The 14192-nt window shown below is 36.0% G+C and overlaps 1 protein-coding gene across 1 annotated transcript; it reads right to left on the minus strand.

Annotated features, from left to right (window-relative positions):
• Positions 1-627: 627 nt before the first annotated feature.
• Positions 628-9193, minus strand: LOC137393982 (uncharacterized). Its single transcript, XM_068080698.1, has 9 exons — positions 8962-9193; positions 7921-8322; positions 6491-6538; positions 5693-5788; positions 4232-4407; positions 3397-3504; positions 2456-2561; positions 1761-1844; positions 628-980 (listed from the first exon to the last, which is right to left on the minus strand). Exons 1-9 carry the CDS (start codon positions 9191-9193, stop codon positions 940-942), a joined length of 1293 nt encoding a protein of 430 aa, XP_067936799.1. The 3' UTR covers positions 628-939.
• Positions 9194-14192: the final 4999 nt, after the last annotated feature.

Consider the following 14192-nt stretch of genomic DNA (forward strand, 5'->3'; position numbering starts at 1 on the left):
AAATAATTTCACTACTAGATTTGCAGTGCCAGAGACAATCTGACAACAACAAAGCAACCACAGAACACAATACGCTAGTAATGAACTAGACTAGGCTAATATAGCATAACTACAAAGTCAGCAATGAATCATGTTGTGCTCCGCAGCCTATCATGGGTAATAGTAAGAATGTCAGCTAAAACTCACTACACATTTTACTTGTATAGAATTATGTTTTGTCAATTGTTAATCATTCATTTATATGCGAGTCTAGCCTTGTACTAGTTCTATGTAGTATTACAGTGTTTATGAGGACGATGCCTACAGGAATAAATAAACTTATATATAAAATCATTAAAAGCCCCTGTATGAGACTTTTACTATCAATCTGGGAGAGCAGTTACATTGTGCTTTGCACCAATCTTAGTTGAAGATATTACCGATGTTACAAAGCCATGCCGACAATAGAAACACTAAACCAAGCATAGATGTAACCAAGCATAGAGCATCGTTGCTTTGTTAAAACACTCTGAGAAAAGTTTTAGTCTGCTTGGTTCCACTAACAGGAACGTGCTACGCTAACAACTCTATCAGCGGATTATCATTGGCCCTTTTGAGGGCTACCCATTTCAAAGCAGCTGTGTGTCATTTCATGACCCCACTGACCTTTTATTATTGCTAATTGGCTGAAAATAACAACACTATCCTAATTTCTGATCACACACGACGTTCCTATCCAAACAGAGGAACTATACATTTCAATACTAAACAGTACAATAATGAAGACTCGATAGCTATTCATATGTCTGTTTGCATGTTCTTCTGTTCCTTTTTGAATGATTTCTATCCGTAATGGTGAGTTCTATCTTGCAGGCTCTCTCTTAGCATCTTCATATGAGAATGGTTGAACGGTTGTTTGAGGTGAATCGTCACCTATCTATTAACTGGTAAAACACTGTCTCAAGGTAAGTGTAGGTAGGGCATTTCAAAGGCGTGGATATCTACAAAATAGAATTGTTAAGATACTACCTAACATGAGAATAAACACAAGATCAAAGTATGGAATACAAGAACTTCTTTGGTAGAGATACAGAAACATTCCATACTTTGATAAGTAAAGTGGCTACACAAACTGGTGTCATAGGTCAAGGACGTTGGATAAGCAACTTGTTGATTGGTTAGTGGCTATGAAAGACGTGGAAGCAAGTCTGTTCTTCTAAATACTCCAAGAGTTTTTTATTTTTAGCAGCTAATATCATGTACTGGTTGTATGTTGGTCAATGGTCCATTAGTAATGGTAAGTTACCATTACTAATTACTATCAAAAAGTTGAACTGTGTGCTCATTGCTCACAGAATTAACTAATTCAGACACAAACATGCTGTCAACAAATGGCAGCATCCTAGATCTAGAGTCAATACATATTTTGGTCTGTACCACTCTTTGTGTACGTTCTTGTGTGTACCCGTACTACTTGTGTACACTCTTGTGTGTACCCGTACTACTTGTGTACACTCTTGTGTGTACCCGTACTACTTGTGTACGCTCTTGTGTGTACCCGTACTACTTGTGTACACTCTTGTGTGTACCCGTACTACTTGTGTACGCTCTTTGTGTATTCACCCTACTATATTGTATGAACAAAGACGTTAATGCTGCTAGTAGTAGATTAAATATATTACCGAACTATATTGTAATTATATTTGCAATATATACAAAACGTTGTCAAGGTTACGAGATGAGACAGCGCCATTCTGATAGTTTTACATGTCCTTACATACCTGTGTGATGAGTAGACCATTGCACCATTACTAGTATGTCAAAGAGCTTAATATCTGTAAAGTCCACAGCATCGATTCTAATAACTACAACAAAGACAAATTTCAACAAAAACCTTAATAATTAATTAATTTAAGAATTAGTTACTAAATTAATCAATAAATTAATTAAATGATTAATCATTATTTAATTGATTAATTTATTTATTTACTGTATTTCATAAATTGATGTAATAATTAATTTACTTAATTCAATAATTAATTTAATTTGTTAATAAATTAACTAATATTTTAATAGCGAAATAATTAATTAATTCTTAATAAAAAATGTGCTGAGCGAGTGCTTTTCTGTTCTAGATGCTTCCATTTTACTATTTTTTGTATCACCAACTGATTAAATGAGAAGATCTATAAATAACTTTTGAGTAGTGGTCATTGAAAACCAGCTCATACGCTCATATCTCAAGGATATCTCAAGGAAAAGACTTATTAGAAATTCAGCACGTGTCTCGAGTTTTTCGCATGTTGGGGCACTCATTTGTAGAGGTGTGACCATATACATTTTCATCTCAAATCTGATGAAAAAGAAAACAGAGTACAGAAAAAATGACAGCTGTCAACATGTATCGACTTGACTTTAGTTTTAATAAATGGTACCATCTACGCTCGCAGTCCCTATGACAGTGCTTGACAGGTACCTGCATGCTGGTTATCAATGATTCCAGTTTCCTCTGGCTCTCCAGCCAGTAACTGTGTTTTTTCTTCTACAGTTGCCATCTCTTTGGAGTTATCCTTAGCAGCTTCCTACCAAATAGCACAAGCATAGCCTTACTTCCAGCTTGCTGTTTCATCTGATGGATACATTTTTATAGATGAAACAACTGAAGAGATTAATGCTAGAGAATAATGTAACTGCAAGGAAGATAGTCTAATCACATCTATTTATTTTAAAGTGACAGCACAAAGGAAATCTATAGGCACTGTATGTAGTGGGAAAGTGCACTTGAATGAGATATCAATGTGACTTTTTAGTTTTTCAATGTTTGCAAAGTTCTATTCATTATAAGACTAGTGTAGCAAGTTATTTCTTGCAAGCTAGAGTGTGGTCCAGCGAATTGAGTTTATTTACAACTCAGGCAATGTTATCTGCGAGTTCCACAAATGCCACAGTATAGATTACAATCAAAGTGGCCTCCATGTTCACCTGCTTACTTTATTCCATGGCTGACATATCCTAACATGATTAAGTAGCGCAATACAATGGTGAACAGTCGCTGGTCCGATTTTGCACTGTTAGAACGGCTAGGTTCATGTAAAGTAAATGCGTCAGTGACTATATTGTTAAGTTTCGAATGGCATGAAAGCGATTGAATCATCACAAAAACAAACACGGATTGCCGGTCATGTATACGGCTGATTATAACAAGCACGTTGCTAAACAGTGGAATAACTTTCGTGTGCACAGCCATACACTAGACACAACAGCTGATTTTTTTATTCCTCAAATGGATAAATCCATTTCACACAACTTGAGCTTTGAGATGCTCTCAAGGAAGTGAGCCATAGTCATTCATGCAGAGGAGTACAGAATGTAAAACTAGTACAGCTTCATTCTCCTAAATATCCTGTAAAAACATACCCGAGGAGTCTGCTGTGAAGCAGATGGGATGTTCGCTGGCTCTTCAATAGACAGCTGCCTGTGCATACTCGGTCTGCTGTCTACTGACCGTTTTAACTCCATCCAATGCTAGAATACAGATATTCAGCTCAGTGACTGTGTCAGAATGATAAGAGGTGCAGAGCATCTAGTTTTATAGTGTAAAGAGTTTGCTCTCCTTTTGGGTTGAAGTTAGATACAAATAATTCATTGGAGCAATAATAATTCAATTCATTATTAATTGTGACTGCTAAAGTAGTTTGATTTAATTGATAAATTAATTAATAAATGAAATATATTATTGAATTAAACTCTTTTATCGGTTGTATTCAATCAATGGAATATTTGCTGCAGGCATAACCTTGAGCACTAGAGGACTGGGAGATCAAAGCTTAAAGGTTGACTTGCAAGTTGCAACAAAATTCATATTACAGTTGTTTGGTATTAAAAGATTCACCGTGTTTTACTCTGCTGTGTTGTAGGTACAAAATATGTGGAAAGGTGATTACAAGCTCTTAAAAGCTAAAAAACGAACAGTTAATCACAACCATCACGAAACGCCATAGTTTGGAAACTTAGAGAAACACTTGGAGGAACACTACAAGGAACACTTTGAGGGTACATGCAAATGTCATTTATTAGCTGCCATGCTTCTGTAAAGCCATTTTCTGAAAGACCATTTTTTGTAAAGCCATTTTCCTACTACTCGATCTCCTCCTTTCTGTGAGTGTGACCGGAAGCTATTACAAACCACTCCAAGTTTATAACAATACATGTACTAATTACTGATGTAGGTGTACTATAAGCGTATAATCACCTTGTAAACAGTAAGCCAATATGCAGGTTCAGCCTTCAATTTTCCATCCATGACCTTCAAAAACTCATCAAGAGTTTGTTTATAATCTCTTTTGGATCCGTCTCGGCTGATCTTTCCTATTAGCCTAGCTATATCATTCTGTTTGTCAGCAGAGTGAGCTGACTGTTGTGCCATCGCTGCCAAGTATATGTTATGTAATAATAATGTTTTTGACTTCTAGTGTGGCGATTATTTGTTTAGTAGCTAATTGTAAGGCAGATGATTTGAAAATCACCACTATTTAAAAACATACCACTAATCATATAAACAATATAATTGTGTCATGGCAATTTATCTCACACCTAATGATTTTGCAAGCTATACAGGAGCTAAATCATCCTGCCTCATTTCGAGGCCTTCCGTACTTATGGGCGTTCATGAAATAAACGTTTCGAGCGCATAGCAGTTTCTTTTCAAGTTGAAATAGGCAAAAAGCATTAACAAAAAATTACAACTTTTTTACATAATAATATCACGAAATATCGTGAATCGTCTCTTTGCAATATCAAATCGTTTAATGATTTTTAAAAATTTAAAGCTGTAATTGCAGCTGTTGTTTTTAAAATCTAGATATTTTAGACTTGTATAAGGACTTCCTATTTTTAGCTGCTTCTAATGAATAACCACTCAATGCAAGTTATCAATTAGCCCTTGTACATGTAGTATGGTGTAGTAAATAAATGATCTGAGGCTAGCATGGTATTGTTAAAGATAAACAGTACAGCCAATACATGCGAGAATAATGCTTCGTAGATTACGTGACATAATAGCTCAAGATAACATGCTGTTACTCTCATGGAAAACCATTACTCAATTGGGACTACCACGGCTCTATGACTAGTAGGAATATCACGGCTCTGACTAGTGGGAATACCACTTTTCAAGTATTTGGGAATGTTACGTGACGTGATGTAATGCTCAAGATAACCATACTGTGTGGTGAGTAGGCTAAGCAAACACAACTTCCGACTCTCATTTGATGTCAATTGTTTGCTCCTGATTTCGTTGGCTGCTTGTGTCATGAGTACAATAGGCTTATGCCTGATTAGTCTCGCTGACTTGTGAATGATTCTATGTACTATATGAATTGCTGCCAACTGTTTCGGCATCATACTCAGCTGCCTAACACAATTATAGTTTGGTTAATAAGGAACTTGCTCAGAAACCTAGTGGATTTTATCATAAAGTATTGGTATTTTTCTGTGATTAGCGGTTTGTTTTGAATGGTTGAGGTGATCTGACTGCCAGGATGTTTCAAGATTAAAATCGACAAAACTTGATCGTGGTTATTAGGCAAAGCTATGACTAGGCTGTCTCACTTTAGGTTCTTGAACAACAAGTATCATCGTTATGTTATTATTGTAATAGAAACTTTGGCATTACTGTTAGTCATTACCTGTTATTAAAACAAGGAAAGCTTACCAAAAGAGTCTCCAGTCTCCATACCCCGTTCTGCTGCCTCGTTGTCACTGCCTTGATTTCTTTCTATATCACTATTCTCTGCTGAGGCAGCTTGGTCTAAATAATGTAGAAAACAGATATAAAGATTAGTTAGATATTTTATGGACTTACATGTACTTACATATACAGATTTAGACATGTAGACAACAAACTGGAGTTGGAACTATCGTTCTTTGACTAAATTAAGCTACTAGCATAAGTTCCTCAAATTTAGTGGGTAATTATTTTCATTACCAGTGCATTGCTGAGCATTCACCTAGTATATATACTTGTATATCAGTCGACATACAAGTATGTACATGTAAATACTTGTATGTTGACTGATATACACTGCTGATTTATATTACACGTGCAAGTATGCAAATTATTCTTATTGTCTATTACCGCAGTCTAACTTGTTCTGCATGAAAAGGAGAACTGCAGTCAATCTGCTTTGATTGATTATTGCAACCAAATGATCCCTTACGAATTGAGCTAGTTCACGCTGCAAATCATTTAATTTTTTAAAATTTTTTAAAAATTTCTGAAACTTTTCACTCCATAAAAGGTTTGCCAAACTCTGTCCAACTTTTGGTAAATGTACATTCAGCATAACTCTTGAATGATTGTTGAATGCTTGGGTATAAATCTTTAGAATTTTGAAAAAGATACATCGGCTTGCAAATAATTTTTAAAGAAGTGATGCTTTTGTGTTCTGACCTCGTCTACTATATCACAAAATAAACAAATATGTACATGTTGTAAAAATATAATAGTTACCATTATATTTACTTGGAGACCAGAGACAGCGTAGGCATCTGCTTATTCCTACAAAACATGAGTACAACATGGAGCTATCTTCAAACTAGCTAATCCAAAATATAGTTTATCATATCTCCTTGTTACACTATGATCAGTGGTTCTCCTTTCGCTAGCGCTCTTTTATCACTGTGAAAATACTAATATTATACAGGGTTAATTTGAGTTGTTAACTCAACTATATCTTTAAAATAAACAGTGTTTGAAAAAAAAGCTTACAATTTTCCATAATCCAACACACGGGTCTACTGCATGCATATACAGCAAGATAAAGAAATACTAAAGCCTAGGGTAACTCACACAGAGAGAAATCTCTAAATCTTTAACGAAACCTATAACAAAACCTTGTAACAAAATTATTTCGGCCAAAATAGTAGATCTGTTCAAACCAAAAGTAATTATGTTCAGGCTCGCTCAGAATATAACTTGCTTTATTATTGGCTGGGTGAGCGAGTTGAACAAATGTTGATATGGTGTGACCACCCAAGCAAAACTAGTGTTTCTCCTCAGTAATGTTAGAGATTCACCCTTGTGTAAACCAGGCATATGGAATAAAAAAACAGTTCCAACAGTTCAATCAATGACTACTTTTTCATGTGCTGTCTTTTAAGAACTGCAAATCCTATGACCATCTCATTCAGGTTTTTATGTATATGTAAGTACATGCCAACAATATAACTGTATGTGTGAAACCAGTACTTTTACATAATATGTAAAAGCACTGGTTTCCTGAACTTCTCTAAAATTGTGAAAAGTGTTCAATTGGAATCCAACCACCTCGTGCGTATGCAATCACGCACTCTATCCTAAAGCATCCTTAATAATATTATTATTAAGGATGCTTTAGGATAGAGTGCGTGATTGTGTACACACGAGGTGGTTGGATTCCAATTGTACACTTTTCACAATTTTAGAGAAGTTCAGGTTTTACCTTGTTTGAGGTCCACTGACAGTAAATTACTGTATCCATAGTAATATGACATTAAAAACACTGGTCAAAAATATTTAAAAATATTTATAAATATTTTAATGTTTTAGACCAATAACTGAACTCTTGATTTACAACAAACTCCATAAGTGCTTGCGATAAATGTTCTGTTGGATTCATTCGTAGGTATTCAATGGAGTAATTACCATGTTATTCATAAATCACTGAAAGCAGCATGGAGAAAGCAACTCTAACTTTATGGATATGTATAGAACTAAACGAATGCTTGTTGTATATAGACCCAATCGCACAATAAATATTCTTTGATATCTTTTCACGATAGCATCTCTAGGGTATATGTGAAGATCTAAAAGTACCACAAAAAAGACAAACTGCTTTTATATTATTCATTTTATATATAAATACATCCCAAGCAAAACATTAGTTTAATATAGGAACTTACGTCTACTGAATTTGTCCTTGTCGAATCCGATCATAAGGAAGATTGCGATCAAGCAAAATAAACTGAGCAGAACGATTAGCACAATTTCCAAAGTAAACTTTTTGATTGAAAGACTTTCAGTCGGCCCTGAAGATTTTGAGGTTATTTCTTGAGGAGAGGGTGTTTCGATTGTGTTTGGTCGCTCAGTTGTTATACTGGAACGTAAAGCTGTAAAGATTTTGATTGATAGACTTTCAGTCGGCCCTGAAGATTTTGAGGTTATTTCTTGAGGAGAGGGTGTTTCGATTGTGTTGGGTCGCTCAGTTGTTATACTGGAATGTAAAGCTGAAGGAAATGATGGAGGAGGCGTAGAAGTGAGCATTGGAGTGGAAGATTTAGATGTTAAACACCAGCTACGATAGCCTACAAAACATACAGACACGATGAAAGTACAGATACACCAACTTGAATGCATTCTACTCTATAAACATGACATTTAAATGGTCTCGAAACAAGTCTGGAAACACAGTTTAAGTAGCTGGTAGAAATTATAAATAAGACATATAAATAGCACATATTATGTGAATGAAGTTAATTTAAATGGTATAAAGTATAAATTAGAGTAAGTTACAATACTTGTCTTTATTTTAAATTAGAGTAAGCTTCATCACTCGTTTTTATTTCTCACTCTATCATGAAATGTGTACATTGTGTCTCTAATGTAAAGTAACAATAAAAAACCTCAATATTTCAATGTGACACCAAGCCCACTACCACTGCACCACTCAATAACCTTTCTGGATGTAAGAATAACTGTGCACATACCTATTACATATGTTGATATTTCACAACACACAGTACTACCAGCACTAGTACATATAATCAATATTACTATATCATCTACACGTATGTAATATTCTCTTCTGTAATGCTATACTGTGATGCACTATACTCACATACTCTGATGTTCAACATAGCTAAGCAAGGTCTTGGGAACTCTACCAGATCCTGTTTGATAATCAGAGGACTCAATATATGGTATGTAACTGCTATATACATTACCTATGCAGTAGTCGTAGCTACAAAAGAAGTTGTCTGGGATGGAACAAGCCTCCTTACAACTGTAGACCGTGCCACCATTGTTGTCGTGTCTCTTGTCACAGTTGATTGGAAAATCTTTAGATGTTTGTAACTCCTCGCAGTCATTCTCTGACCAGGTACAATTCTCAGGAATAGTTTGACTGTTTACACTCACCAATATGGCGGCGAGTATTAATAGCTCCCTGATTAACATTCTGATTTCTCACCTACTGAAAATAAAACCATCGATTATCAGATTCTTCTTTAAACGCTGCATATGCTGCAAGCAACAGGTTTTAACTCAATGAAAAAGCACAAATAAGTAAAATTTCTGTACTTTAAGGTAGAAAACATTGAAAATTATTTTGCTCTAACTCCTTTCTCTAATCATTTGATCAGCGGATATATTTGTCAAATTTTGGTATGTTTATAAAAGATTATACACTTAGATTGGACCAAGTGTATAATGACTGAACATAAACACCAACGAAATAAGACAAAGTACACATAATACAATTGAATAACAACTCCTTCACACAAGGTCGTGACAACAAATGGGTGACAGATAACAGACACTCTTACCTGCTAAGTAGCTCTCCCTACTGTTTGTCTTGCAACACCGAGTGATATAGTAGAAATGCAATGATTTACATGCCAGCATGGTCAGTAAATAAACGCATGCATATGGAATGCGGCTAGTAAGCCTATAATAGGTTAATTCTTTACCTTGGTTGACCAATCAAATGAAACTATTTACTCAAGTCATGATATGCTCTAAGCCACATGTGTCAAACTCATGGCCCGCGGGCCACATCCGGCCCTCCTTGTAATCTTATCTGGGCTGCAAAGTCCTTTCACATCATTGCTATCCAAGGCCCATTGATATGAAGCGCTGACAGGCCCATACTCCCTGGAACGGATGGGCGCCCCAACTTTTTAATGGCTTTCGGAGACTAAGTACTAAGAATTGCAGTCTAAGCGCATTCACTTGGAATTTCCAGCAACTAGCAACTAACGCTACAGCGCTAGCTGCTAGTAAATTAGCCTAAATCAGTTCATTGCTCGCTTCTTCGCTCTGAGCTCTGAGCTCCACTTCATCGATGAAGTGGAAAAGCTCACTAATCTAGTATTAGTTTCGCCTGCGACTAATGCAATGAGTGAGTGATCTTACTCTGCATTGAAGCGAATCAAAACATTGACGAGGAGCACCATGGGGCAGGCTGTCTAAATAATCTTCTAATGTTATACATATATAAAGATGTTGAAATAGATACAAAATCAGTTGTGAAAGATTTCTGCCATGGACGTATTGACAGAACAAAAGCTATTGCAATAAAGAAGTAATAGCTCTTGTTCTTTCAATGTTTTTTTACAGACATCTGTACTGTCATGAGTTTTATATCGTTCGTTGAATAAAGAAAAGGTTTTGCTTACCATGAACCATAAACAATATATTTATGTAGATTTTGATGCTTACAATTGATTGCATTTATGCATACTTTGAAGGTTGTTGATGCTTGAAAGGTCTATAGCAGTTAGCTTGATGAGCGGTGCTGTCTATTCTGAGAATCTCCATAACACAGGACATTACACTGAACATAAATGAATTTGTTGCTCTGGTCAGATCATATAATCAGATCAAAGTCATAAGAGCAAAGAGAACTGAATGATTTGAACTGTTATTGCTGAACAGCACACATTTTATGTATATTTCCACGTTTTTTAGCGTGTTCATATTTCTAACTTGTATAATTTTGATAGGAAATATTTTTAGGAGTCAAATCTTTTTGGGATATTCACATACCTGCCAATTCTCATGCATTGGGCGTGAGACTCACGCAATCACCCCAAAGAAAAAAAAGAAAATGCGTGAGATTTTTGCCCCAGTTTCCACAATTTTATATATACTATCATTGGTACATCAATTGCCCCAGAACCAAATCTCACGCAGTGCCCCACTTTTGGGTTGGCAGGCCTAGACATTCACGTTTATTTTTTATATAAATTGACATAGGAGCAGAGAAATTTGATTTTTTTTAATAAGAGATTTTTATGAAGAGCAAAAGATAAATAGAAGTAGTTTAAAGGTTGACTAGCAATGAAATTCACATTACAGTTATTTGGTATCAAAAGATTCACCTTTTCTCAGTTAGCTGTGTCGTAGGTCCAAACTCTGTGGAAATGTGATTACAAGCTCTCAAAAGCTCTTAAAAGCTCAAAAATGAAAAGCTGATTGCTGCCATCATGAAAACGGCCATTGGTTGGAATCCCTCTCAAAACGGCTCAAATGTGACGTAGTTGAACACGACGTGCTTCTGTTTACACTTTTATGCAACCTCATTCGTCGGAATATTTTCACAAATATACTTCACGTATTCAGTGAAACTCTGTTTATTAACCTTACGCGTCTATTTCATTATCATTTTAATGCTGTCACTTTCAGCACTGATATCTCAAAACCTAGCCTAAAAATCAGTTTAATTTTTTAACCTTAGCTTAAGGGGGTGCATATCATCCTCTGATAAACATGAGGAGCCTGTTGGTCACCTGTGATAGTCGACAAATGCTGCAGAAATTGTTCGCACTATATAGCGGGAAATATCGTCACATGATCAAATTACGACTAGATGATTAGATCGAGCTGAAACGAAACTTTTAAGTAGTGAGCATCTATATTTGATAGGGGCTTTCTGGTAGAGCCCGAAGTGTTTGTTATAAACTATTGATACAAGATGTTTTATATTGAACCTTTAATTGGCATTTGATTTCAAATGATAACATTACGTGTCTAAACAATAACCCTGTCGAGTTGAATACGTTTTCAAAATATGGGATTCCAGCCTACAACCACTTTTTTTACCTGTTCATATTTGAGTTTTTAAGAGGTTGCGATCACATTTCCACATATTTTGAACCTGCAAAATGGCAGAGTAAGACAAGGTGAATCTTAAGATACCAAATAACTGTAATATAGATTTTGTTGCAAGTCAACCTTTACGGTTTAAGTTTGTTTCAAAATAACATTCCTGTCTGTTTTTATTCGTATTTATGTTCCAAAAACATTTAGTTTTAGTGTGTTAAATAAATTTTTATCCTGTTCGGCCCGCGACCTAAATTATGTTTTGAATTTTGGCCCCTTTTACAAGTGAGTTTGACACCCCTGCTCTAAGCTCATACATGTAGTGTAGTTCACAAACTCTAGCTGACTTATCAGGCAGGATATACACCCCCCTCCCAGTAGTAAATTATATGATCTAGAATGAGTTGAATAACATTGTTATATAAATTACCTGTAATGGTTTGCCAGTTAGCTGTAAAATATTCCAGCCTTTTTAATTGACTTTGTTTGTTGACTGAGCCGGCACCCTGCTGCTGGTCTATTCATGCATCTAAACACAGAGTTTCAATAAACCTGTTCCAGGACAGATGTAGTAATCGTATAGCACCTTCGAACTCCCACTGCTTATGCGTTGTCACTGCCAAGGCAGGGTGTTTATCATATATAGTAGAGCAGGAACATAAACTTATCTTTCGGCTTTTTCCTTCAGAGGGTGGGCTATTCATACAAAGATGTTTCATAGTCAGAAATTTATGCTGAATTCAATTATAATGTTTTTACACCTATGTATTTGCACATTTCTGAGCTAGAGAGCACTTTGAAATAGGAGGGGGCAACTCCAAGTTTGTTTGGAAAACCTTACATATCAGACAAAGAAAACTATTTTATAATCTCGAAAATTAATAAATGCCTTTATTCAAGATTTTTTGAGTCAACTCTCAGCATTTTTTAATCCCTGCCAATAATGCAGCAAGACTGCTTGTTTCACCATCTTGATCAGCCTGTGAATGAAACCCTAGTTAGAGTGACTAAACTTCAATATGCGACAGCCAAACATTATTCAAGCAGATGGTTGATATTGGAAGAAAAAAGCATTTCATGTGAAATTGCTCAAAAAGTGCTAAACATTGAGAACTTTGATGAGAGTTCAGACTTGTTATATCATTATGCCTGTTATAAAAGCCCTAGTGAAATCTTTGAAAGATACGTGCAGCAAGTCAACTGTGGAACAGAAGCTAGATCTTGTAACAGCTTTTCTCAAGAATGCCACATGATCAGATATGACCTTGATGGATCAATAGCTGTAAGCCAAATAGATAGTTTGGCATCAGACCACGAAGAGGCAGATACACGCATGTTATCACATATCGCAAAGATAATGGAAGACAAACCCAGCTCAAAAGTTCTAGTCAAGTGCCAGGACACAGATGTTTTCCTAAGCTGTCTATCTCTAGTGGATGAGCTGCCATCACAAAAACTCATTTACTGCTGTGGTAAGGAGTGGTTGAGATATGTAAACATAGGCTGTCTGTCTACCGTCCTCACACCCGATCGATGTAAAGCACTGCTCGGGCTCCATGCTCTAAGTGGATGCGACAGTGTAAGCGCATTCTATTCCAGAGGGAAGATAACTTTCTTCAAGCTGCTAAAGAACAATCGTGAGTTCTGTAACACACTGAAATCATTAGGAACAGATTTTGAAGTTGATGGTGCAATAAGACAATCTATTGAGACATTCATAAGCAGATTATATGGTGAAGAGACAAATTCTATCAATGAAGCACGGTATCACATCAATAGTATCGATCACATCAATAGTAATGAGTATCACGGTATCACCGTCTCGCACATCACAATCAAACCTACCACCCACACTAGATGACTTAAATCTCCATATATTTAGGGCTGCCTATCAGGCCGCGATATGGAGAAGAGCCAAGCAAATCATCATCAATGCCCCATCCCCCAGCAACATGGATGGTTTATGGACGGTGGAGAGCTTAAAGCTTGATGGGTGACACAACAACCAGCACCTCCTGATGTGCTCATAACATGTTTTGTCGATGCAAAACTGGGTGCCAGTCTCGTCGCTGTCAGTGCAACAATACAGATCTCAAATGTACGGACATGTGCAGATGCAGCTGCTGTAGCAATAGAAATAAAGATGATGGAGATGAAAGTAGTGATGCAGAAGACTCAGATGACTGTGAATTAGAAGGTTAGTATTTGAGTGGTATTGTAATCAGAGGTGTTCTTCATGTTTGATTATAATACGTATGTGTCATACCGTATGAAAGACTGACTAATTGCGGTTTCACATGCATAATAAAGTATACGGTTCAACATAATAAGCATTAATGATCAATATATGTAT

This window comes from Watersipora subatra, chromosome 4, assembly GCF_963576615.1.
Source record: "Watersipora subatra chromosome 4, tzWatSuba1.1, whole genome shotgun sequence".
NCBI classification, from domain to species: domain Eukaryota; kingdom Metazoa; phylum Bryozoa; class Gymnolaemata; order Cheilostomatida; family Watersiporidae; genus Watersipora; species Watersipora subatra.

Excerpts from the sequence above, each read along its gene's own strand:
- LOC137393982 (XM_068080698.1), bottom strand. The coding sequence starts at position 9,193 with ATGTTAATCAGGGAGCTATTAATACTCGCCGCCATATTGGTGAGTGTA. Across the intron at positions 6,539-7,920 it reads CAAGGACAAATTCAGTAGAC|GAATAAGCAGATGCCTACGC; the intron begins GTAAGTTCCTAT and ends CATGTTTTGTAG. Across the intron at positions 981-1,760 it reads ATGGTCTACTCATCACACAG|ATATCCACGCCTTTGAAATG; the intron begins GTATGTAAGGAC and ends TCTATTTTGTAG.